The 27,635-nt window shown below is 39.5% G+C and overlaps 1 protein-coding gene across 5 annotated transcripts; it reads left to right on the top strand.

Moving 5' to 3' along the window:
* The first annotated feature begins 215 nt into the window (after window positions 1-215).
* ppp6r3 (protein phosphatase 6, regulatory subunit 3) lies at window positions 216-26,957 on the top strand. Of its 5 annotated transcripts, none has more exons than XM_069685832.1 (26): window positions 216-393; window positions 4,101-4,271; window positions 4,388-4,621; window positions 6,869-7,055; window positions 7,219-7,356; window positions 7,960-8,025; window positions 8,184-8,296; window positions 8,624-8,737; window positions 8,992-9,118; window positions 9,322-9,474; window positions 10,449-10,598; window positions 11,106-11,170; window positions 11,408-11,523; window positions 13,718-13,803; window positions 14,142-14,228; window positions 15,477-15,556; window positions 18,148-18,202; window positions 18,911-19,041; window positions 19,399-19,514; window positions 20,247-20,463; window positions 20,563-20,660; window positions 20,902-21,097; window positions 22,024-22,041; window positions 23,693-23,800; window positions 25,345-25,416; window positions 25,983-26,957. In XM_069685832.1, exons 3-26 carry the CDS (start codon window positions 4,395-4,397, stop codon window positions 26,032-26,034), a joined length of 2,772 nt encoding a protein of 923 aa, XP_069541933.1. In that variant the 5' UTR covers window positions 216-393; window positions 4,101-4,271; window positions 4,388-4,394; the 3' UTR covers window positions 26,035-26,957. The 5 variants fall into 5 exon arrangements, with proteins under 5 accessions (XP_069541933.1, XP_069541931.1, XP_069541934.1 ...); XM_069685830.1 differs by having other exon boundaries at window positions 15,459-15,556; XM_069685833.1 differs by lacking the exon at window positions 22,024-22,041 and having other exon boundaries at window positions 15,510-15,556.
* Window positions 26,958-27,635: the final 678 nt, after the last annotated feature.

Here is a 27,635-nt window from a genome sequence, read left to right as displayed (position 1 = left end):
ACAGTTAAGAAAACAGTATAATCTCCGTTCTTCTGGGCTGCAGGATAGTTATACATCAAGTAAACGACACCAGGAAGTAGCATACTTTGCAGCCAATGAAAACCTCAGGACCTGGTTTGAGTGATGTGTTTACAGCCAATCGTTGAGCAGTTACAGTTTGAGTGACAGTCGCTGTAGCTGTAGTGGGGGAAGGGGTCGCTGAAGTTGACGGAACCGCCATCTTGAAAAGTGCCCTCCGATGATCTCCCTTTTCGCGCCTGTCAGAATCAGTTTTAAACGCTTTATTTTCCTTTCCGGAATTCCGTGTTATCTCTGTCTTCGTTTTGTTAAGGCCGGGGGCTAATTGCAAAATAAGCTACATGCTGGAGACTCGCCGTTTACCGTTGTCTATCGGTAGGTACACTTGCTAACCCATGCACTTGGTTGGTGCTGAAGATTAGCCAGCAGTCTTCAGATAGCCGGCTAACGTTAGCTGGCTATCAAGAAGCATACTTGGCCATCTTAACGCTATGCTGTCAGACACTATTGGTATACCTCTAGCTTGGAGAGGGTAAATGTTAACATTGCATGTCAGTGTTAATAGGTACGGTGAAGCTATAGCGATGTTTTTAGCTGGCTAACTTGTTAGCAAATTGACCGTTGTCTCATATCTCAGTGACACCGGTTAAACTGACGTAGTCCCAATGTTAGTTTGATCCTGATTTTAAGTGACTAGGTTAGCTAACAATAGCTACGCTAGCTAGTGACGTTAGCCTGTATGTCTGAGCCGGTGTGTTTCTGATGCGGTAGCGGTGTTTTGGGCCCTGGTATGTAAATGGTCTGACGCTACTGTAAACGTAATATTTCGACATAAAAACGCAATTAACGAGCATCCGTGTTAGCTTGTATAAGCCAGGTAATAGCTTGAATCGTAAGTTGTTGTTTATCTTGCGTTTGGCGGAAATTAACGCTTTTCTGACGTTGTTGGATAACTGTTACAGCCGTCATGATCTTTCCGGGTTAATTCCGTGTAATCAGTAAAAAACGGGTCTATAGCAACACTAACTGTTATAATATGTGGTTGCCTAGTAACAGCACTCTAACGCAGTCTGTTTCTCTAGATTAACCAACTGAACCTTATTAACGTATACATCTGTTTATTGGCTATGACAGGGCTGTGGATTTAAGTTAAAAAACACAATGTTGTTTTTCTACCTGTGCCCATGTAAACTACGTAGCTTGGGAGTTTAATAATGCAATAGTGCAATTAGACCAAACTGTCATCAAACAGTAAATATCGACTTTGATTTTGTTTTGGTCCCGTGACAGCGGCTGGTGGACTGGGTATCCAGCCAGGCCCCGTGCTAAAGTTTGTTATGCTGCTTTGCTCAAGAGTATTTTATTGCTTTTAGCCTTTGGATTCTCGTTCTTATTATGTTGTATGGGGAGAAAAAAATACTTATCACCACGATAGAGGGATACATTTTATTCCTTGTTATGAAGTCTCCAATCTGTACGATAAGGGTAATGGATGTCTTTGTGGAGTTGTGGGCAGGTGTTGCTGAGACATACAAATCAAAAGAAAAAAAAACATAAAGCAAAAATGATATTAACATAAGTGGTGTTTAAGGGAGTTTAAATCTCACAGCAGCCAGAATCCGTTTGGTTTGCTGCAACAAATGCTGCAGTACCATCTCCTGCTTCTTAAATATATATTGATATATGGCTTGTGCACCAGTATACCCCCCATGTACACATGCTGTCCACAGCAAATCTTTGTGTTTACGTACACAAGGAAAGAAAACAGAAATTTGTTTAAAGCTGAAAATCTGAGACTAGGTTAACACATATTTTAATAACCTGCTTTGTATAAAATCTGTGTTTGTATCTTCTCAGTGAAATGAGTTTCTGTTTTCAAAAATGTGAAAAAAAAAATTGTTATTTGTTATATTAGGCTTTTTTAAAGCTGTTGGTGAAATTGGTCTGGAACATGTCTTTTATTTTATAAGTGCTATTTAGCTGTAAAAGCTGATAATACTTTCCTATCTCAGTTTCGGTTTTAGTCAGAGATTGGATTGTTGTAATTTTGTAAAAGCTATGAGTAATGATATTGCCTTTTATCCTACAGAATTACCATCATTAGTCTGTCCCTCGCTAAAAGATCCCATTCGAAACATAATTAAGGAAAAGCTTGGCGAAAAATCAGGTTTCCTCAGTAGAAATCTAGATTCACATAATCCCTCACTCTGATTGCTTACACTTACGCTAATTATAGGATCCATGCTTAGTGCAAAGTATTTTCTTGTGAAGCTTAGCTGTTTTAACTTGTGATGCAGCTTAAGACTGGAAAATATTGTTGTAATCTGAGTACTATTTTTTACCTGTAAGGTATTTGCCCTCTCTTTCTTAACTAGAACATTATCAATACATTCTTATGAGTACTTGCAAAAAGGGTCAGTTTTGACATTTAACACAGCTGCAGAGCACACATGAAGCTTAAAGTTGGTTTACATGAGAAGACAAATAGAAAAGCAATTCAGATTCTTTTGAATGTTTATGAGTATTGTTTTTAACCTTTGCTCTGGTCAAATCAAAGCAGCCATTAAAGAAGTTCGTTTTTTAAAGTCAGACATCCCTTGATTTAACTTAACAGACAGAATGACGACCAGCAGTCCTCAGAGATATGTTTATGCAAGTATTTCGATAAAGTAAACAAACCAAATGTGCAGTGTAACATTACAGTTGCGGGATCATAAACCCTGTAGTTCAATGATTAACCTTTTATGAAAGACAAGTAGAAAACAGAGGAAACGGATAACAGGTGATCTCTCATCACCTCATTTGCTAGCACTGTTGGTATGCGCCATCATGATGCCATCAGGGCAGAGAAGATTAACCAGCTCCTCACCAAAATGGTGACTTAAGATTTTCTCCCCTTAAACTTTGTGGAATGACGAATCCTCAGTGAGCTGATTTTGTTTGTTGAGCGAGAGTACAAGCTTCCATCGCAGTTGACAGTCACACTGCAGATAGCATAATGGCCCACCTCAGAGCAGCCTCTGAGGAGTGGAGTGTGGATAATCAAGTCAGTGCTTGTGTTCATGACAACGTTAGTAATATGATGTTAACAAGTCGGACCCTCCTTTTTGTGAGCACTCTTTAATGATTTAATAAGTACAATTTTGAAATTATTTTAAAAATTCCCCTCCGCCTGTGTTTACTAACCGACATGATTGCTGAGATGATCGTTATGATAAATTGTTTTGTTAACCCTTTTATTTACATAACATACATTATAAATTTACATTTTATTTACGTTATAACATTTTAAAAACATTATACATTATAATTACATTATAATATTTTAAAAACCTTTTCACCCTCTTTTTAAGTTACCTGTAGTTTCAAATGTATGCAGCTTGGTTGTGCTGCAGCTGAGTCTGTGCAGTTACTGAAGGTACTTAAAGCTGTGTTTCGCTCCTCATCCCTCACTCTGTCACGCTGAGAGAGATATTATCTGAAAATGATTGTATTTCATCCTGAGCACAGCCTTTTGTAGGGATTTTCTTTTTATAGTTTCATCTTATACTTCCCCATTTAATCAGAAATAGATTAGTTCTTAGTAATGTTGAAACAAACAAACCTAGAACTAGAATGACTGCATGTGAAGGAGCTGCTCCTCCTAAATGACGTTTTCATGAAGTGAACTGTACATTATAACACAATGGAAAGTGAAAACTGTCTTTTCTCTGATCGTACTGTACAGGTGTATATAGAGTCTGAAATATATATTTTTTTAATCACCTGCCATTTTGGCAGATCATTCACTCATTATTTTTGTCTGAAGATTTAAAATTGTAAACAATGATTTACAGAAACATTAACATTAACTTGATAATCTTCTTATAAATATTATAGTTCTACATTTTGATCAACCTGTCTGCCATAGAGACAGGTGACGGGCTTTTTGTACCTGCCAACATTTAGCCTGTATTTGGCAGGCAGCAGAATGATTGATGCCATTTGTAATAATGAGCAATTATCTGCTCTAATATCCACATGAAAAGCAGTGGAACAATCCTTTTACAAAACGTCTGTTTGTCTGTGTCTGCCCTGTACAGGTGTGTGCTGTTGAACTGCTGTATGTGTGCTGCTTGTCAGTCTGTCCATCACCGCTGTCTGCCTGCTTGTCTGTCCGTCCGGCTAGCCTGGAATGGGCCACAACTCCCAAAGACTAGAACACACCTCTTTATAACCTGAGCTCCATCGTCTGGACTCCAATACACCCACAGGTAGGGCAAAGAATGATTGCTCTGTTAATCATTACAGTCATCTTTTACACTCTGATAACCTCCGATGGAAGATGTCATTTTGTATTTATTTAAATGACTCATGTTGTTTGTTTTAGAGCCAACATGTTTTGGAAGTTTGACCTCCACACCACGTCGCACATCGACACACTGTTAGAGAAGGAGGATGTGACGCTGACGGAGGTGATGGATGAGGACGACGTCCTTCAAGAGTGCAAGGCCCAAAACCATAAACTGGTTGACTTCCTGCTGAGACCACAGTGCATGGAGGACCTTGTCACCTTCATCACACAGGAACCCTGTACTGATGTTGAGGAGAAGGTTAAATACAAGTAAGAGACGACTGTGCTGAGGATAATCAATTTGTGATTTCCAAAAGGTCTTATTGTTCACTGCAGTGAAAGAAAACCTGAACTGAAACGTTTAATACTGTATACTTTTATTGCAAAATTTGCCTTCCTCTAGGCAAATCCAAAGTTCTGTTTTCTGTAAGCTTGTATAACCACTAACAGCACATAACCCATAAAAGCAGATTTAATAGTAGCAGTACAGCGCAGGGAGAAAGGAGAGCTTTAGAGAGGTGTCTGCATACACCAGTCAATTTCAAATCTCTCTTTGAAGGAAACAAACCAGCTGAAAAATGGTAGCTGTTTCAACCTGCACTAAAAAAGCCCATGTTGCTGTTTTGAACCATATCATGTCATACATACTAAGAACTACACAGGAGCTAAATAGGGAACTAAACAATTCTTTTTTACATTCTTGTTTGCACTTCCACATCCCTTTCTGCAGACCACAAAGCATTTAAACCTCTCTGTGAGGACCATGAAAACTTGAAAAGACATAACGCATCAACACACAAGGAACAATATTGTGAGTCATCGTGTTTTATTTGTATTTACTATAAAGCAGCTCTGACATTTGACAACGAAGAACTAGTAGATGCAAAAGTAACATGCAAAGGTGAAACGGAGCAAAAGGCTGCTGGATATGGGGAAAAAATATTTCCCTTTCAAATATTTCACAAAAACAATCATGAAGAGGTGATATTTGTTTTGCTCTGTAACAAACAAACATTTTTTCTTACAAGTGGAGAATAAGATTGTAGACCAGGCCAAACTATCAGCCAAAAATTGCAGCTTCTGCTCTCTGGAATTGCACTCGACCATATTGTGATTTTGATAATATTCCACTAATTATGCAGCCTGAAATGAGTTTGAATACACAAGTCTTCAAAACAGACCACATGCTGAGAGCATTATGGTATTCAATATAACCACACTGCATCAAATGGCAAATTAAGTTCCATCTCTTGCTTTGTTCACCTTAATCGCTACCTCCTGTTCCTTTCTTGCTCATGCTCTCTGCTCTGCACATGCTCTCTCTCTTTACTGAGAAACATCAGATTCCGCCACAGTATTTCATTTTGCTTTCTGTCTGTACAAGAATAATTCTCTCATTTTAAAAGTCAATAGAGCAGGTTTCACAGCACAGCTCTTACATCTATTTCTATTTTTTCTGATGATGGTGTTTTGATGTGTCATAACATTACGATTGTAGTTGAGGTGCAGTTGCTTTATAATGCCCACTGGTCAACTCTAGTATGTATGAGTTTTATGTTCATGATAACAACTATGTATATTGTGACTTCTGCCATTTAGGCAAAGTAAAGTATAGGTGATAACAAACCATGTTTACACTTGTAAATGCACCATGGGCACCTACCTTACAAGTGAATAGCTGATAAAATCATGCATCTGTATATATTCATTAGTAAATGTCTGGTTGAGAGTTGCGAGCTGATCCGGCATGTAAAGGCTGCAGAGCTGCAAGGTGTCAAAGTCTGATGCTGTGTACATTGGCAGTGAGGTGAAAACAGGATTATACTACCTAAAACGCTAAAATCAGGTCAGTCAATGCACCAATCCAATACCATAACAAAATAGATTATGGTTTGTTCATAATAACGAAAGCAGTGTGGTTCTAGTAGAGATTGTTATGTTAGGCAAAGCTAGCAAAATGTCAGTCAGTGTTTTTCCAACAATACTATGCTACTAGCACTACTTCTTCGAATGAACGAATGAATGAAGGCTTTATTTCGAACATGTGAAAAAAATGTCCAAAAAGGAGTAGGAAGAAGCATGAGCTTATTAAATCCTACCTCTTCTCCCCCACTCAGTAATTTATAATCCTATTTATATCTTATGACTTCCTATTTATATCTTAATTAAACTATGAAAGTTACAGAACAATATCCTGCCACAATAACTTCTACTATCACTTTGCAGACATAAAACAGGTGTAACTTTTTGTAGCCTTAATTAGTTTCAGCATAATGTATGAAGAACAAAACCACTTTTTATTGGGCTTCCAAAGCTGATCAGATCCATCAAAGTCTATAGATTTGAAATGTAATTTCCTGTCAATTTTTCTTACGCTCTCCCTCATAACTATTCTTGGCATCCACCAGCAGTTTTATTAGAGCATCAGAGTATTTGAAACCAACTGATTGAGACATTGCATCACACTATTGTAGTGGTCGTATTGGAAAAATCTAAGTGTCTTTTGTTGCTCACCAGGTATCCCAACATATCCTGTGAGCTGCTTACATCAGATGTGAGCCAGATTAACGACAGACTGGGAGAAGATGAAAAACTGCTGATGAAACTCTACGGCTTCCTCCAAAATGAGCCACCCCTCAACCCGCTCCTGGCCAGCTTCTTTTCCAAGGTCCTGTCCATTCTTATAGGACGCAAGCCTGAACAGGTGAGTCAGCAAAACCAGGGTTCTGTATGTCTGAGAAGTGAAACCAAAACATAATGGTAACTAGTCTTATGTTATCTTATCTTTTTCTGCTCTATTGTAATAATGTAGATTTTATCCTCCGTACTGGTTTGAAGGTGTGTGTGTTATGTATCTGTGTTTATAGATAGTGGAGTTTCTGCGGAAGCGGGAAGACTTTGTAGACTTGATGATCAAACACATCGGGACATCTGCCATCATGGACCTGCTGCTCAGAATGCTCACCTGCATCGAACCACAACAGCTGCGACAGGACGTTCTCAACGTGAGTAGCAGGACAACACTTTCCTGGCTGTGCTAAAAATAGATTCTACGTTTGTTCACTAAGGAAGCAGTTTAAATTGGACCATAACAACCCAAAGTGACAGGCAAACAAATTAAATTTTGCTCGCTGTGATCTGGCACGGCTCAGGAAACTCCTGCAGAGGACAATATAACGTTTAGTGAGTGCTGTATTCTTCTGTTCTTCACTGACACATCACCATATGAAGCCTGTCTACTTGGAAAAGCCAAACTGTTGTTGAGATTAAGTTTTCAAAAATAGTAGCTGCTGTTTAGAAAATTTGGAAGACATCTTTACTTTTCACGCTCAGACAATTTGCATGGATGCATTTGTTCCAAGTTAATGCTTGTTAGCTACTGGATAGTGATGTAAATGTAACAGGTAATTTCTTAATAGGAAAAGAACATCATTTAGAAAAAAAGAATAAACTTAAGTGTTTTGTAACAGTTCATTAACTAATTAATAAACTGTAATTATTAACTAACAATAGAGGTTTTTTCCTAAATTGAAGGTCTCTTCTGTTGGTTTTTTTTCTCTTTCTATTTCGTGCTGTCCTGATCATCTCTGCCATGTTTTGTCTTTCAGTGGCTGAATGAGGAGAAGGTGATTCAGAGACTGGTGGACATGGTGCAACCCTCTCAAGATGAGGATGTGAGTTTCAAACACACTTCATCCACACACTTTCCTCAATTGTCTGGCAGTTAATTAAATCATCTGTGAGCTTTTGATGAACATTCTGTTTGGTTTTCATTTTGACCTTGAGAACAAATATCTATAACGTCTCCTATTTGTCTCCTTTTGTGACACAGAGACACTCCAATGCCTCCCAGTCCCTCTGTGAGATCATCAGACTGAGCAGAGACCAGATGTTCCAGGTCCAGGGCTGCTCAGAGCCCGACCCACTTCTGTCCACACTTGAAAAGTAAGCACGTTTATTTAGAAGAACTCTTATATATATCATTATTATACAGAACAAACCTGTTTAACTTCCATGTTGTTTTTGACTGTGACCTTACCCTTCACAAAGACTCTGTACAGAGGATTTCTTTATATTACTCGGGTTATATTAACTGTACCAGAACAGTTACTTAGTTTTTATTGCTCACTGCTTTGTGTGTTTAAAAATACATTTATGTAACTATGGATATCGTCATTTTTGCGTTTTTAAAGCAACTTGTGCCATGTGGATCAATAAAGACTTTGAAGGCTGCTTTCTCCTCATATTCATGTGTGTCCTGCTCCTCCTCAGGCAGGAGACGGTGGAGCAGCTGCTGGGAAATATCTTCGACAAGGAGAAAAATGAATCTGCTATCGTCAGTGTCATTCAGATCCTCCTTACGTTGTTTGAGACCAGGAGACCAGCGTACGTCTTGATATTTTAATTTCACATTGAATAAACAGAGTTAATGAGAGTGTTGAATGATGTGAAATGAGAACTGAATGCCTCCTAAAGATTATGTAAGACACTTAATAAAAATAACTACCCAGCCCCACCACAAATGTTGCAACTATTTTGGTGCCAGTTTAGGGAAACCAATGTTTATATGCTTCAGTGTGTGGCACTATTACATTGGGTTCGGCAAGCTCATCCGTTAAGTCATGCCTTTCCTGTTTTAGGTTTGAGGGTCATATGGAGTGCCCCCCTGGGATGTCCCACCCTTCATTCTCAGTCAACCACAGCATCCTGGAAGCTGTGAGACCGCGACTCAAAGACTTTCACCAGCTGCTACTGGAACCGCCGAAGGTAAAAAAACAACAACACCCAGACAGTTGTCAGAAGTTTTTAAATGACAAAATGTCTTGTATATTAAAGACACCTGTATGCGCTGTATTCATAACTGATTTTAATTAAAGTTAACCCACAATCAGCTGTTTTAATTAAAACACATTTATTCTAATCAGTTGTGTATATAAATATTAATTTATGTATTTATTCTCCACCAACAGAGAAATGTGATGAAGACAACTTGGGGGGTACTGGACCCCCCTGTGGGAAACACAAGGCTCAATGTGGTCAGACTGGTGGCCAGCCTGTTGCAGAGTAACACACACAGCATCAACACAGAACTCATTAACCTCAACACACTGGGAGTCATACTAGTGAGTACTACTATCTGGTGGTTTGGTATCTGTTTGTGCAGATTGTTAGGGGCAGTGAGGGGTGTAACTACAGCAAAATGTAATGACTCTTAATGAAACTGAAAGTTTAGATGTTGTCATCAGGGCTACTTGGTTGTCTTCAGCAGTATTTATCTGAAGTTTATGAACTTTTACACATAATATGAATGCCCCTGATATTTGAGTGCAGCTACAACATTTTTACATCAAGTCAGATCTTTTGTGGTGTCTACAATTTCTACCAATGTCCAAATCTGTCTAATCTATGTCTATATTTATTATTCCTTCTATATATACTATTTTTGCTTTATCTTTAGGAGGTTTTGAGTGTAGATTAGATGAGTTGGAATTTCTCATGGCTAGCATAAGACTGCAACTTTACATAATGTGAATAATCTGAAGGATTCCCATGCTGAAATTTTTTAATAAGGCAAAGTCTACACGTACACGGGTATCTTTTAAAAAATTGAAAACGGATCTTTTGTAAAACTCCGGCCAGGTTGAAGACATTTAGAAACTCAGTTTCTGCGGAGATGTGACGGGGTAAACAGCATTTTTGGCTCATGACGTCAGGCTGTGCGCCGTTATCTCCTTTGTGAGGCGTCACAAATGAGGTGACATTCCTCGCAAAATGACGGACGTGACATAAACAGTGATGCTTAACATGAATTTTTACATGTTGACACATATATGCACAGTTACTCGTCTACTGTATTGAGGAACAAAAGCGATTTTTTTTATGACCATGCTTGTGTGGACGGGGTTTTTTTGGAAACAAAGGAGGTAAAAACTCTGTTTTCAATAATACCCGTGTACGTGTAGACATGGCCTAACTGTGCATCAGAAGAAGGCTACTTTGGTCACTGCAACTACAGATATCGGGTTAACAACTGACCTGGGTTAAATGGGATTCAAACTGGCGGGAAGGATTTGCTAATTTGCTTTTTTCTCCACAGGACATGTATTTCAAATACATCTGGAACAACTTCCTCCACATTCAGGTGGAGATCTGCACAGCCATGATCCTGGCTATGCCCCCCGCCCCCACTGACACCCAGCCAGACACAGAGCAAGAACATGCAAGGGAGAGCATCCTCATCAAACACGTAAGCTTGGAAATACTAGAGAATATGTGATATTTACAGATGTTTAACCTAACTAAAGCTGTATAGGAACAAATACTCTGTGTGTGAATATTATAATGTTGGTAATGCTGCTAATGCCTGATAAAAATAGCAAATACAGAAATTAGTTGTTTATTGTAATGAATGATGGATGAAGCCTTATGAAGCTTTGGGGCTTTGTCTCTATGTGAGCTGAAAAGATAGAAAGCTTCGGAACCTCAAGCTCAGCAAACAATGTGATTTCTGTTTTTAGACCTGATGGCAGACCTTAAAGACTTTGGTCTGAAGCATTACTACATACACATACTTATTTTAGTCTCATGCGCACAGTTAAAGTCCAACTGGGGCTGGATATTTTAATGTTTAGTCATACAGACCTTTTCTGGTTTGAAGAAGACATAAGTAATCTTGTGCCAAATATGTAAGTTGGTGAACGCTTTGCATTATTTATCTGTAGGAGACTAATTTGTCTGTATTTTTCTCCACCAGCTGTTTCAAAAGTGCCAGTTTATACAGAGAATCGTTGACGCCTGGAGCTCCAATGAGAAAGAGCAGTGAGTATTCTGCTCTGCTGCACATAAGGAACCTTCTCAGGGTCTAAAAGTTTTTAATGTCTTTTCATTTAGTTGAACAGAATAAACAGCAAAAACCAAAAGTCCTTTCCATCTGTACTACAATCAGTACTGGTCATGTTGCACATTAGTTAAGAGAGGGATGTTTAGCTTTTGTGGTCTGTTAAGTAATTACTCATAATGAAAGGTCTTCATAATTTATTCATGTGTTTGTTTTAGGGCGGAAGGCGGTCGGCGACGAGGCTACATGGGACACCTAACCAGAATAGCCAATTCTATAGTTCACAACTGTGACAAAGGCCCCAATGGACCACAGATACAACAGCTCATCTCTGGTAAGGACTCGCTTCTGTCTGAGGCCTCGTGAAGCTGTGACGTCATCTCTGATTCACTTTATCTTCTTTCAGTGTCATACTGTTGACTCTATTTTCTTTACTGTGTAAAGTCCATGTTTGTTTCGTATGGTTTTGTTAGTTGTAACCTGATGGAAATGAGGGCTGGGACGATATGCTTATCTCCTATAATACAATCATAATACTGAATTCCATATGTATTGAAATTCTTATATACACTAATTCGATATTACCATTTTAATTTGTATTTTTAACACTAGACTGCTAGACAACTGTGAGTCACACACAGCAGCATCATTGCTATACTAACACTTAGAGAGGCTGCTTTCGGTAGTTGTAAACATTTCTGTGTGTTCAGTAATCTCACTTTAACAAATCTCAGGATCCAAACTAAAAACTTCACAGGACGGAAGTGACTCTCGGGATACATTTACATTTTTAGCTTCTGAAGAGATCTTTTTAGACTGCTGTGATGGAGCGCAGGATTTTTCAGTAAGAATCACCTTCACTCCAAACAAATTCACAGTATGAAAAACAATAATTTACTTAAGATTCTGACTGATAAAAGTCTACCACATCCCTCTTAATGAAGTGGCATACTCATCCTTTCAGCTGCAGTGAGATCGCTGCATATATGTTCATATTTTAGAGAATGCTGTCAGTGTTTTTACTGACTTAAGTATTGATAGCAGAACATGGTGATTATTAAAAGCGGCAATCATATTTTATTTATATAGCGCCAAATCATAACAAAAGTTGTCTCATGACACTTTACAAATAGAACAGGGCTTGACTGTACTCTTTGTTTTATTATTAGAGAGACCAAATATTATTTTACCAATGAGCAAGCACTTGGCAACAGTGGCAGGAAAAACTTCCTTTTAGCAGGCAGAAACCTCGAGCAGAATCTGGCTCATGGTGACCAGCCATCTGCTTAGAAAGTGGGATAGAGGGTAAGACAGAGAGAGATAGATAGAGACACACAGGGAGATCTACACACAGCAAATAAAATAACATACATTACAAACTTATGATAACGACGGCAGTGATGATAGTTGTTATGATAGTTGCTAATGTTAGTCATATTTCTAGTATTATAATGATAATTCAGGTGCGCTCAGAAACATGAGTGATCAGACACGTGACCTTTTGTACAACGCCTCTTCCGTCAAGTGTGAAGAAGGGTGCAAGATGTCTGCAGTATGGCAGTTTTTTACTCCATAACAGGGTCTTTGATGTTGTCTGCAGTTAGGTGAAAAAAAAACATGTGCCTAATATACCGGTATCGCAATTGGCAATTGGCATAAAGGGTTGGAAAATATTGACTCTGGACAAAAAATGCAATCTCGTGTATTCCTAATGATAATATAAGTATGGCTAATATTAATAGTTGTAGCGGTTTAGCATAAAGCATGTCCACAGCTGCATGTGATCTGCAACAACAATCCCCAGGAACCTGCCGTGCCCCGGCAGTCTAAGCCTATAGCAGTATAACTATGGGCTGGTCCAAGACTGAGCCAGTCCTAACTATAAGCTTTATCAGAAGGAGAGTTTTAAGTCTACTCTTAAAAGATGAGAGGGTGTCTGCCTCCCAGACCCTGACTGGTAGATTATTCCAGAGGAGGGGGGGCCTGATAATTTGAAGGCTCTACCTCCCATACTACTTTTAGAGACTTTAGGTACCACAAGCAGGCCCGCATCCTGGGAGAACAATGTTCTAGAGGGGTAATATGGCACTTTGAGCCTCAACCTAGAAGTAAAAAATGCATGAACCAGTTTTTCTGCACCGTTTTGAATCAAATCTGTGTAGTCTGATAAGCAGAACAACTGATAAGCATTGTGATGGATAAGCATTGCCACAAAGTCTGAGTTCCTACACATGGCATGATTTACAACACGTGCCATTGGTCTGTGAGTTTCCTTGTTTACATGAAGGCTGGTTAAAACGGAAAACTCCATATAACTTTAGTCCAATCAGTGCAGCAAAAAAAATGTCTAAATAGATTGTAAACCAATAACAAATGTGTAGTTCTCAGGTGAATTGAGCCAAACACCCACCACCCCCAGCCCCTAGTGGAAATAAGTGGTTATTTAAATAACCAGGGGAGTCTAATATGGACTTAAACAGTTGTGATTAATGTACAGGAGGTAAATATGACCTGTGTGTGTGTTACAGAGCTCCCGGCAGAAGACAAAGACAAATGGGAGGCCTTTATTTCTGGGCAGCTGTCTGACACAAACAAGAGAAACACTGTCGACCTGGTGAGTGACGTCCTGAACATTAACACTGACGTCTGGCTCTTACATTTATTTTGGTGTACGGTGCCTTTATTAAGACAGTCATACTGTGTGTTACTGTGTTGGTTCTGTAGTCCAGCACATTGAATTAGGAGTAACTCAGTGGCTTTATCTGAAGTGTTTTTTTTCTTTCAAGATGTATTCTTCAGATTTAGCGCAACACATGAGCCCAAGCTCTATTACAACTTATTACTACTTTTTTTTAGGACAGCACAGCCTGCTCAGTAGTTTGGTGGCAGTAGTTAGTTTTTATTTTATTTTATCTTATCTGACGCTTTTTGCTAAAGTATGTTTTTCTTCAGGTGAATACACACCACATCCATTCTTCCAGTGATGATGAGGTGGACTTTAAAGACAGTGGCTTTCACCAGGACTCTTCTCTACAACAAGTAAGAACTAGACACACACACATCACAAATGCCTACATGCACACAAAGCAGGCCCATAGCCACACAAACCGAGCTGATCGACAAATATTCATTACTCTCTCTACTATAGTTCCAAACAGGATTTTTTTTGGGCTATAAATGGATATCCTTTGGAGGCAAATCCTCTAAGCTCTGTATGTGGACAATATTGTCTCTTCAGAGTTGGTCAGTGTGAGAAATGTACTTAAAACATTTATAAGAATCAGTCCTGCTTAGACAAAATACTTTTAATCTGCAAAAACACAACTGTCAGCTTTCTTCTAAACCCCCCCCAAAAATACCCTAGTCACGATCACACACAGATACTTTGTCTGTTGTTAGACCACAGCGACCTTTCTCTAAACCACAACCCTGACTCTTTTGGCCTATGCCTATGTAAATGTGAGTTCTCACAATGACTACTTTAAGAAGTTCAACTTCAAGTTCAAGAATTCAACCCTGGTTCACAAAACAGTTTGGGCGCTGTGTGAAACCTAAATAAAAAGAAACATTTGCTTTTAGGCATATTTCCTTGAAAACAGATCAATGATTATTGTTAACGCCATTTTATTAATGTGCACTCATTGCGAGCCCAATGCTTGCAAATTTGATGTATGTTTGACCTCGAATCAAACTGTTTTTTGAGTCGGTGTTGTATTTTACACAAAGTGTAAGTTGAATAATTGACATAAAAATCTAATTTCAGTGTGATGATGCAATCGGCAAAATGTTCTTGAGACGATAAACAAAATAACCACTGGCCTTTATCACTGTTTACCTGACGAGGTGTAATCAGACATTAGTTACCTGACGAGGTGTAATCAGACATTAGTTACCTGACGAGGTATCAGCCATGCAATTCAAACAAAAGCTACACATCTCTTTGTATTTAGTGACTATGGGTCATGCACAGTAACACTCTGCAGGAACATCTCTGCCATGTTAATTGATAAACTAACAATGTTATTTGGGAAACTTTACAGTAACTTTAAATCAAGTTGACAGATTTGTTTACTAATGTTAAAGCATTTTGGCATTTGACTGAAAATGCATGTTTGTGCTTTTTTAGCTATTAACCTTCTAGTCTACATGTTATATACTCTTTGTATTTACAGCTCAGTATATGCATTTACTATTCTCTGTACTGCAAGTAATGACCAGATTTGTGTAGTGCCAAGACTATATCATTATCGTTGGTCCTGGGTTTGCCAGGCCTTTTCTGATTATCAGATGCAACAAATGACGTCCAATTTTATTGAGCAGTTCGGCTTCAATGACGAAGAGTTTGCTGATCAGGACGATGTTGTGGAGTGAGTACTCATCCTGCATGACTGGACTTGCTGTCTAAATATTACTGTGTAACACTGAAGGGGTAGGGCAGTAAAGACATTACAAAGCTGATGGTGGAGAAGGGGGTCAAATATGCTTTTATATGTTCAATAATAGCATGAAGAAAACACGGTGTTTGATTTCTGATCCAAGATATTATGTTGGCAATAAAATGTAAATGCCACATAAAAAGAACTTATTATCAGTTCTTATGATTGAACCTAAAATTCAAAGGCTAAAACTAATACTAATACTTTTTTAAGTGGCTGCCATAAAAGATATAAAATATGGCTTTAGGAGAAGAAACCATATCCAGCTTTGTGTTGTCTTGTGCTGTCACTTCTGCAATCCTTTAGGACAAGCTTGCTCGGGGATTAATCTTGTGCGAAGGTTGTGGGCTGTGGGAAATAGCAGGTAGTTGTTGAGTGATTTAAAATGTCGGTTTATGTGGTGAAATAGAGCCTCTTTCTTTCTACACATCTTTGGCTAAGCATTCTCAGACTATGCAAATTGAGACCTTTCTCATTGGGTGTTCAGAATCAGTTCTCTTCACATCATTTCCACATAAATCAGTTCAACAGAAAAGATGCATGACTGCATTGATCAAATGGGAAGACTGGATGCTGTTCTGTTAAAATGATTCAACTCAATAATGACTGGCAACATAAACTGCTTTGTTAAAGACTAAGAAACAATGCAAACAGCAGATTGAGCACTGTAGCATGTACAAGAGCTTTTTTTCTGATCAAATGAATAATAAATCTTTTCAAATGATGTCAGCACTGCGGTGTAAATTAAGTAATAAATAAGAACAAAACAAACTTTTAGCATTGACGGGATCAGCCTCAGTGAGGGAATAATGTCCTGCAGATTGAACCCACAGCAACATTTCTTGCTGTTTAGAGTTGAGTCAGCGTTACATGATACTGTTTGATGCTGATGATGGGAAAAACGTGACAACGTTGTGATACAGATTGCAAGTTAATAAGGGTCAATAAGGAGATAACCCACAGAGCCTGCTGTGCTTTAAGAAAATCACTCTGTGCAGGCCAGGTACTCGTCAGTTATTACCGTAAAGGTAAAGTGGGATTAGGTGAAGAATATTTTGGGATTCATTCCTGCCCTGTTGCAGTCAATATTTCCCATTTCCGTTTTATAATTTCTAAGCTTAGAGTAGTAGGGAATAGAGTTTCTCCAATATCCATTTTTTCCAGTCCTGTCTGGTGTAAAAAATTAAACCAGTTTGATTTTACACAATCTGGCTGAACAGGCTTTTTTCATTATGACAAATTTGCACATAAAAGGTATCCTTCATCAGCTGATAGCATCATGGCCCTAAATCCAATTTGTACTCTATAATAATAAGCGTGACAACATGATTAATATTAAATGTTCTGTAGTTATAATGGAACTAACAGACACACTTACCTTGTGTTAAAATTCAACTGGTTTGAACCTTTTTACAAACTCTAGTGAGGTAGTGGACAGCATGTAATCAGGTGGTTAGATAGCAAATGTTACAATTTGGTGATTGCTGACTGGTATGAGCTGATGTGAGCGGGGAGTGCCGGGTTCATGTGTGTTAAAGCTTTCTGTTAATTTCAACTAGTCTGAACTAGTTCTGTTTTTAAGTCAATTGTAGCCTTGTTCACTTGTTTTCCAAAGGAAGCACTGAGGCTGATCTTATTTTAGTTCTTATTAAAAGCAACAGGTTGGATTAAAACAACAATAACATTTACGAGAGTCTAAAGAGAAGATCAAGATTATTCAAGGGTTTTCAGTTCTGTGAGAAGGCCCAGATGTTTTAGCTTAGCTTGGTGATAAACTGAAAGCAGAGGGAAAAGCTAGCATAGCTCCGTTGAATATAAGGAATATACTTTCCTACCTTGTTGACAAAGGTAACGAGAGACTGCTGCTAAATGATTTCAATTATGAACATAAAGATAGCATGCTAGTTCTTACATGATGAACCACATTCATAGTTTACATACACTAATGTTGATTATTACGATCCTTCATCCAGGATCTCCAGATTTTAAGCTCACCTTGAAGGTCAACATGTCACTTTTATTGTACACTAAACACACAGAATAACAGCATGGTAGGAGTTTTATAAACCTATGATCAGGTTTTTATAAACAATAATTGTAGGTTGCATAAGTGTATTTCTTTAACCCTGAGAAGAGCTAGCCTAGCAGTTTCTCTCTGCATCCAGTGTATGCTAAATTAGACTCGGCCTCGAGTTTATATTCAGCATATTTGACTTTGGAGAAGGAAAACAATTGTTTGGTTGATGAATGAATGTTGGAAACATGTCAGTTTCTTCTGCCTTTGTTTAAATATTTGCTTCTCTTTGCCCTAAACGTGCATGTTTAGAACAGAAATTCCTTTTAAAAATAAAGTGTCTTCAGCAGGATATTTCTGTAACCACGAACCTGGCATGGGTTGAAAACAAGTGTTGAACATGAACTGTTAGCGCTATGTGCTGGAGCCTGTCTGCCTGTGAGTTGAAATATATGTGAATGCCTAACGACCCTAACTAAACTAAACTCTGTTCTCTTTAACATTGCAGTATTCCCTTTGATAGAATATCAGACATCAATTTTTCACTGAATACAAATGAAAGTGTAAGTACTTTGATTATTAATCTTGAACGCACACTTATCATTAAGAGGAGACAGTAAAACTCTCCTGAAACAAATGAAAATGGGTTATTACTTTGATGGGATGTGTTATATTTCTATGTATTACTGTTGACATGTGTTTAGTAGTGTATGGCAGAAGAATATTAGGATTCACTTCAATAACATCAAAACACAGGCAGAATATCAAACACTAACACCTGATTTTATTGAATACTCTACCACTGGGTTTAATAAGTTACAACCGGACCACAAACAGTGTGTGTTTGTTTTATATTATTTGTGTATACAGTTTATACTTACAGAATGCATGCAGGGTATTTCTGTTAATGGATGGTAAACTGAAAAAAAGACCATCCGTAAATCTGCATGACACATGCTGGATTTAAAACAAAGTAAATACTCGTCCATTTGACCCTTTTTAAAGGGACTATTATAAGATGAACTCGACTTGTACATCATGTCACAAGAACAACAAACTGCACAGGTATACTCAACTCAGTATACTCGGACTCATAGTGGTGTATCTGTCACAAAGAAGCCAATCTAACGCCACATCAAGGAGGATTGATAAAAAAAATAGTGATACAAGGATTGAGGGTCATATGTTGCATTTTGCCATTTTTTGTATTTATGTATGTAAGGTATCTTTATTTTAACGATGTGGCCTGTGTGTGTGTGTGTTTTCTCCAGGCGAATATAGCTTTGTTTGAGGCTCGCTGTAAGGAGAAGATCCAGCAGTTTGAAGATGCTGGTTCAGACGAGGAGGACATCTGGGATGAAAAAGATGTCACCTTCGCACCAGAGGCACAGAGACGCCCCAGGTGAGCTTGACACACACACACACACACACACACGTTTGTCATTTTATACAATAAAAAACACATGTCTCTATGTGATGTCAATCTGAATAAACTTCTGTTGTGACTTTTACACCTTCAGTAAATCCTTTTTGTACTCTTAAAAAAGTGAATTTAAACACACAGGATTCAGGACAACACATACAAACGTGTACTCTTTGCTCATTGTTGATTAAAATCAAACATTGGCTCCCTTTTATATAGATTATCAATGATTGCACCAGCCACCAGCCAAGCTCCACATTTATTTCACTCCTCTGTGTAAAGAGAGGATGAACTCTGATGATCCTGATTGGCTAAAACTGTGTGTGTTTATCTCAGGAGCTCAGGCAGCACAGACAGTGAGGAGAGCACAGACTCGGAGGAGGAGGATGTGAAGAGAGATCCATTCGAAGCTTCCAACCCCAGCACGGATGACAGAATGGAAGTTGACACAGGTTTGTGGCCCTGACAGTTTAATATGTCAATAGTAGGAAGAACTAATAGTTAATGGTCTGTACTGTTAAAGTGCCTTTCTAGTTTGTCAACTGTACCAAGAGCTTTACACTTCATGTTCACTTTCACCCATTCATGCACACACATGTATACACTGATGAGAGAGGCTGGCAACATACCCATCAGAATCCTTTCTTGCTCATTCACACACACAATCTCACTGATGGCTGTGCCTTAGGGAGCTATTTGGTGTTAAGGATGCTTTGAATTGCGGACTAGAGGAGCTGTATAACCGCAATCCTCAGATGTGGGGACTCCCTTCACAACCCCCTGAGCCAAAGTTGTTAAAAACACTATTAACATAATTCAAAAAGCCTTTTGTGGAACACTGTCACTGATTTACTGAGTGCAGAAGTTACCCCATCTGTCTGTCTTGTCAAGTGTTTCCTCGTTGGTCGTGCTGCTTTCAAAATGAATGGGCAAATGTTTGTTTTGTACCGTGTGAATATTCTGTGAATACAAGTGCAGCACTCTTACACCACGGCTGTTGGGTTTTTTCTTTACTCGTACAACACTGAAGACTCTGTGTAGACTTACTCCGTCCCACCTCGGTCTCACCTTCTGTACAAGTTAAGCTGAGACAGAAAAATGGCCTCCCTAAACAGGTTTTACGTCCAGTGACTGTCTATGTAAAGTTTGGCCTGAACTAATCACATATCATAATTGTTTTTTAGGGCCAGTGTGGACGGCCAACTTCGATGACATCCCCATGGACACAGGTACATCCACAGCTCCGGCCTCCAGCCCCACCAACCCCACTGCCCCCTCTCCTCTGTCCTCCCCCTCCTCCACCACAGAAGCCCTCCCTGAGGCAGCCTGGAGCTCCTCTCCCCCTGCCACCTCCAACTCTGAGACAGGCTGGGCTGATTTCTCCAACTTCACCCCTGTCAGGTAGGACGTCCTGACAGACTCTGTGCTGCAGCTGGGGAAGATCATTCCTGCTTTTGAGTGTCACTGAGAAAGTGTTTAATAGAGACTCTTCTCTTTCAGCCCTAAAGACCCTCTGAGGTGCAACTCTCCTGTTGCTATGGAAACCAGCATAGAGACAATGGACCCTCTAGGGGTCAATGCACCCATGCAGCCTGAAGGTGAGATGTGTGCACATGCATATACATGTTATCTGTAACACTGTCGTATCTATGACTATAACTCTCCCGTTGTCCTAATGTGACAAACAAAACCATGACACGCTTTGAAATGACAAATTCACTTGCTAATATGTACGATGTCATAACATTTAAATAATGTTAAATCACATGAGGGTGACACATCATTGTAACAGTTGTTGACACCTGACACCTGCTGTCACCTTTTTTTAACACCCGTCAGACTGTGATGGCTGGTTGGGCACCAGCGTGGCTTCTCCCTCCTCCACCACACCAAAGGATTGTGGGAGAACCAAAGCAGAGGAGGAAACGGCCTGTTGTGAGCAGCGCAGCATCACAGAGACGGTCATCAACGGCTCCATGAAAGAAACAGTCAGTCTCACTGTGGACGCCAAGACCGAGACCGCCGTCTTCAAGAGGTTCGACAAACACGCACAAGAACATTTCACGACACGCCAGGGAACATTTAAAATAATCTAATTCTTTAATTTAATTTGAAAAATGTGAACACTTCTCAGTGGCTCATTGGCCATAACTCCTACTGTAACAGATATGGCTACCAGATGTCTTTATATTGTGAATAACACCAAAGACATTAAAGTAAAGAAATATACACAATGTCAGTAAAGCCTCATCCATGATGCTCTTACCTGTTTATAATTCTGAGCAGCTGCAGCCTGTGCTCGTTTACAGGCGGGCACATCAGACTGACAGAAATGCAAATGTGAAGGCACTGCACACTGTAGAGAGGCTCAAGCACTTCAATCATATGCTTTAATCTTGTATTTTGTAAAACAAAGTATGAGTGAAGAGGATACAGGATTAACACTCCAACTTTGCTCCACATTGGTTGACAGAACGACGCCTTTAGTGTTCGGTATAACACTAGTAGTATTCGGGTTTTAAAGTTGGGAAGATTTTCAGTTAAATAAATATATTCTATTGTCTATTAGGTGACCTTTTGATGAGTTACCACAATGATTATTCATTCTGTGGCCCACTGGTGGAAGCTCTTGCCCTTGCAGTATTCTTTGGTTTTAAGGACTGGTCGTCAAGGAAATATCTCAAGTGTTTATGTAGTAGGAGTGGTTTTCACCTTTGATATCTACAGTAGCCGTCATGAATTTAAGCTTATTGTAGCCGCTGTTTTCTACTGAGCCGCAGAGTATTTGACAGACTTTAAAGTTGCCCGTCTTCTGTCCTTCTGTCCCTTTGTTGATGCTGCATTATATTGTCTGTCTGTCCGTCTGAGTAAATAACAAACTGTCTGATGAACTGAGCGACACTTACAACCTGAGCTTCCCCTCTCTCTCTTGCTGTGCGTTGTGGGTGTGGTCTCCTTCAGAGTGTTGAAATCTTATCGGTATGTACAGCCAATCAGAGATCAGCCTGCAGCCGTGATGTAGTCTTGTTGTCACGTCAACCACCAACTTTTCTTTCCCAATTTTGAACTTCTTCTTCTTCTTCTTTGGTTTCAGCTCCTTGTTTGTTTATTTCATTATCTCCATTCTGCATGTTTTTCTACCAAAGGTGTTGTCCAAGTGCAATTTTTAGTTTATTCAGTTTTCAAACGGCTTTTATGTGAACTGGGCAAACCGACCAACACTAAGGGGCCTTTACCTCTCCATGATTGGATGGGTCTGCCTCTTTATTGGCTTTGGCCATCAGCCATCGTCTCTGTGGATTTTTAATAACTCACAATCTTATGACAATGAAAGGTGTCACTGCTTCATAAATTCTGATGTGCTTGTACTATCTAGGCACCCACACATGTTCAGTATTTTTGACTGTGTGCACAAGTGATTGTAATAATGAGAATACTGTGTAAATGCATTATAACCGGAGCGTGTAATCTGTCAATTATTTGTGTTGCTGTATATACTTGCCATAGACTTTAGGCAATCTTTACAGCTGAGATTTTCTCGAGGTTGGACGATAAAGAACAGCACCACTTCCAGATATCTGAGGAGACTTCTTATGAATTAACTCCTCACTTTATAAGCACAAGTGCATGCTGCCATGTTGACAGTTTTCACCTGTGTCCGAAGAGCACTCTGTGTAACTATGAACTACAGGAGCACATTTAAGCCGTGACTGCTCCACACTTTATTTATCCAAGTTTCTGTGAAAATGGATTTTCATTTCTAAAATTGGCCTAAACCATGAAATAGCCAATGCATCACAGCTCTTGGAAGCAGTGCAATGCACCGTTCTCGTGAACAATAATAATAAAGGGAAGATGGATGCAGCTTCACTTTTCAGAAGTTTCTAATTTTATCAAACCAAAACTCAGGAAATTGCTGATTTGGAATGAGAAAGGAGTTGCAAAGCTTTGCACAATATCACCATTGTTGTGTCCTTTTTGTAAATGAAGTCGCATTACAGATAAAATGTATACGATTTTAGTTACTTTTTAATAAAGGTCCTTTTGAGCATGCATGAAGAAACCTGTATGAATTAGACTGCCTTGAAAAATGGTGTCAAACAGAAATGTTCCCCAAAATCAACAATATCCTCAGGTATCACCGGTGATAATTGTTAGGAAGCTCCTCAAATGTTGGATTACATTTCCATGTTTGTGGGTGTTTTGCTTTGATTGAGTCCTCATCAGGATTATTGGTGGTTCTCTGGGACAAAGCAAGACTGACGGCTGGCACAATCTATTTCGGTCTAATCAGTGTTAAATCAGTTTGTAGGCCAGCCTGCTACCTGCTGGCTCTGTAGCTGCAAAGATCAAACAGCATTTAGCCAAACAACCAAAACAGTTTTCAGACTTTCTCCATTTGCTGTACATTTTGATGCTTTTCCTTCATAATGTTCATAGTTTTCCATTTCAGCACCTCCATCCTTTGTTTTACTGTTTGCTCTGTCGGTCAGTCCAGCATGCATCACTGTTCACATCTCACTGTGTCGTGTGTGTGAGCGTGTGTGTGTTTGTTTCTGTGGGGAAAATGGTTGGTATGAGTCACCTCACATGTTATTAATGTATATCTGTGTGTGTGTGTGTATTTCAGTGATGAAGAGAAGAGTTCTTCTGCAGAGAAATACGCTGTAGTGGAGTGTGCAGATTCAGAAAGAACAGGCTTCAACAGCTCAGCTGCGACCTGCTGTCCCAAAACAGGGTCAGACACAACACACACGCACACACGCACACACGCACACACGCACACACGCACACACACACACGCACACACACACACACCAACACCTAAACACCTATGTAGATGTTCAATAATTATTTGGGCCTGACAAGTGCTGGATTACTCAGTATGGCTGAGATTAAATGCTGTTCCACAATCAGAAGCAGTCCCAGTTTATATTCCTTCATTACTGTAAAGGCGTGTTTGGACCAATAGCCACAATACATTTTTGGTTCGAATTAAAATGTCAGGCTTTCACAACACAGTTGCTGTGTCCCAATCCAGCCTTCGAAGGAGGTGGTCCATGGAGGATGCTCCATTCATAGCCTGCGCAGACCGTTAAAGCTGGACTGAAATGAGACAGTCTGGTCTACCCTTGCATCACCTGCTCCTGTCGCCTAGCAACAAGTAGCTAGTGGGCTAACTAGATAGCATAACTAACGTCGAGTAAGTTAACCTATTATTTTAGAGATGATTTGTTTCAAGAGCCCTTTCATGTTCTTAAACATGTGTAAGGCTAGGTATTCGATTGAGTTGAAACAAAAACTTTTACATCTTAAAGTTTATTCCTCGGCCGCCATTTCGCTTGAATTGCTTCGCAATGCATCTCGTGATACGGTGGGCCACGAAGGATGCACCCGATGGATCCTTCAAGGGCCGGGAAACGGAGGACGCATATGTGGGCCGCATCTGAAGGAGCCGTCGAATTGGGACAGACTTAGATGCACTTCTGTGATGCAATCGGCCTTCCATTACGGCCTTCGAAGGCTGCAGCCCCTGGATTGGGAGACAGCTAGCATCTTGCAGATTTCTTGCAGTTGCACAAGTGTTGTAATTGGTCATCCCCAAAAATGTATACTTTTTACAAATCTGCCTCATAATAATGATATTTGGGATCATTTTGACCCCTTAATTGAAAGTAAATCACATATTTTTACAGCTGTTTATATTGGGTTCATACAATATTTACAGAAACATATATATATACAGAAATTCAATTTGCTTTTAGTCTGAACTTTAAGTAGATTTAGACCAACAAGCTGTTTAATGCATCACTAATACACATCATACATATCACTGTATTAATATGGCTAACAGCAGTGGCTTTAGTTCTTAGCTTGAAATATACTTTTCAGTATTTGTGTAATCAATCAATGGATTTAAAATTTAAAATGCTGCTGACGTCTAATTATTCCACTGGAACATTCAGAGCTCTATACACAAACACAAAGGAATCTGCATTTCGTTTAGTTGTGGTCTGTAGACGAAGGTACCATGTTGTGTAAATCCTGAAAACAGATCTTGGAATTGATACACAAGTATGTACCAAAGTAATAATAGCTCATCAAATTGTGCAGTCACATCTTTTTTTCAACATTATTTGTATTCAATAATGTTATTGTAGGACTGTATCTTACATTGTTCCCTCACTGCTTTGAACGTAATCAAACGAGAGCCATGCTGATATGATTCTAGTCGAACTTTTCACTGAACTGTAGTCTTTCCTCTCCTGTGTGTCCTGTCAGCAGCGACAAGTGTCGATCTGTGGAGCTTCCCAATGGTCCTCTCGAGGAAATGTCAGCCACAGAGGAGGCCAAGTAAGTCTCACTTCACACGCACTGTGTGAGCGGTAAATTTAAGGTGGTCTAGGCTGCATCAGTCTTTCCTGTAATAGAATTGTTATATTGCTCTGCTCTTATTGTGAAGGCCAAGGGCGGATGCAGACATAACATACAATACTTTTTTAAAAATCTGCACATAACTTGGGCAAAATATGAAAACTACTTAAATTTCGATAACATGTGATACAGGACATATTCATTTTTATGTAAGATTAGTCTAGGTGAATACCCCCCCTACCCGTATTCAGTGTAGTCATTGGCATTAGACCATCGTATAGGAATAATTAAAGCTGCCTCTTACTGGCCTGAAATGTTAATTTAGGACATATGCCGATTCCAGGCTCTTATTGCCAATTCCTTTGGCATACAGATATTATGTTGCAAATTTTATTGACAGACTAATGAACTGCTGCTGCACACTGAGCTGTCAGTCCAGCACACCTAAATAAAATAAACTAAAAGAAAATTGTCTGTAATTTACTCCTTGATTATCCTTCATTATTGCATCTGCCTTCTCTCATGCCCGTCTGTGTTTTTTCCAGACTGGACCAGAGTGCCGTCTCCTCGGAGCCAGCTGTAAACGGGCCGGCATGAGGATCACCTAAAGCCACCTATTAGCCAGCCTGTTCTGCCATGCAGGGCCCTCCTCCTGGCCAGCCAGCGGAGATCACTGCTCAGAGCTGTACCAATCACACGCCCCCTCCCCACCAGGACCAGCAATACCCCCCTCGGCTCATCACTGACAGAGAGACAGACAGACAGATAGACAGGTGTACAGACACAGGACGAACTGAAAAGCAAAATGTACCCAAACGGATACAGAATAATTTTTTTCAGCATTTGTTTATATACTATTGTTCTTATGAGGTGATGTGCGACTGATAACTTGCCACTCAAAATTAAATAGTAATGTTGCTATAGTTAAAGAAATGATTGTATGAATAAAATATTTTATAAAAAGAAAAATGTATACAGAAACATAAGATGAATTACCACAGGACGAGCTGATTGGTGCCCCAACCGACCACTGAGCTGTTGTCACCTGCTGGATCTGTGATTCTGCATATAACAGTCTGACACTTAATACAACAGTTGCTTTATTTAAATCCTCACCCCCGTTGGTCTGTGTCTCTGAGCAGAGCTGCTCCAAATGATTGAATCGCGTTTTAAATCCACACATCAAAGTTTTATTTTGCTGCAGGTATCATTTGTAAATGTTTTCTCTTGTATTCTTATGCATTGGGTAAGATTTGACGAGCTTTTTCTGATATAATTTTTTTATTTATTATTGAAGTAAGATGATGTTTTGTTACTAAAGAGCCATACCAACACGCCCTCTCCCCTTCTAGCAGGCTGCACTCATGCTAACTGGGTTCCTACCTCGCAGCTAGAAGGCTGAAAAGGAGAGATTCAGTTTGTCGTCACCACAGCATAAACTGGGAGCTGTAATGCATTCTGAAATTGTGTTTTTTAGCCCAACTAAACTTCTTCAGAACCACCAGTCCTCTTCTCTGGCCCTAAACTCATTTTTATACGTCTGAAGTGCTTTTTAGAGCAGTGGTTCTCTGGTCGGGGTCTCCCTCTAGATTCATGATCTATTGCAGGTTGAAGATGCATCCAGTCAGTGTGCATAGCTGTGAGAATTACAGTGTTTATACTGTTCCCTATTTTACATATTGTGGCGTCTAACGCCTCATAGGTACAAAAAGTTTTGGAAATGCTCCAGTAGATTGACTAAGCCTGCAGCTGTGAAACAAATTATTATGTTATGTTATCAGAGATTGATTGGCAGATGCTTTTTTTGGGACCTGAAAGAGCCGCTACGTCGCTCTCTTCAAAGACATCAGTTTTACCTCGCAGAACACAAAACCTTCTGGTTTTTCGCTGCTTCTGTTGTTTAATTTGTCTGTAATAGTTTGTGACTTTTGTGGGGGGTTTTTTAATAAGATAATTTAGAGGACAGCTGAAGAGAGACAGGAAATGTTGGGAGGACAGAGTTGGGGGATGACATTGGGTAAACGATCGGCGGAGCGGAAGTCAAGCCTGCGATCAGTGCGTCAAGGACTGCCTCTATTTCTGGGGACCCTGGTCTACCAACTGAGCTAAACCAGGGCCCCTGCTTTTGTGGTTTTAAGAGTTAGCTCTGATGCAATACAACACAATTTTGATGGCAGACACAAGCACATATGGAGGGC

The sequence above is a fragment of the Semicossyphus pulcher genome, unplaced genomic scaffold (genome assembly GCF_022749685.1).
Source record: "Semicossyphus pulcher isolate SPU_LCO1_2020_fin unplaced genomic scaffold, fSemPul1.0.p SCAF_8, whole genome shotgun sequence".
NCBI lineage: Eukaryota > Metazoa > Chordata > Actinopteri > Labriformes > Labridae > Semicossyphus > Semicossyphus pulcher.
This window is presented reverse-complemented; position numbering and strand designations above follow the sequence as displayed.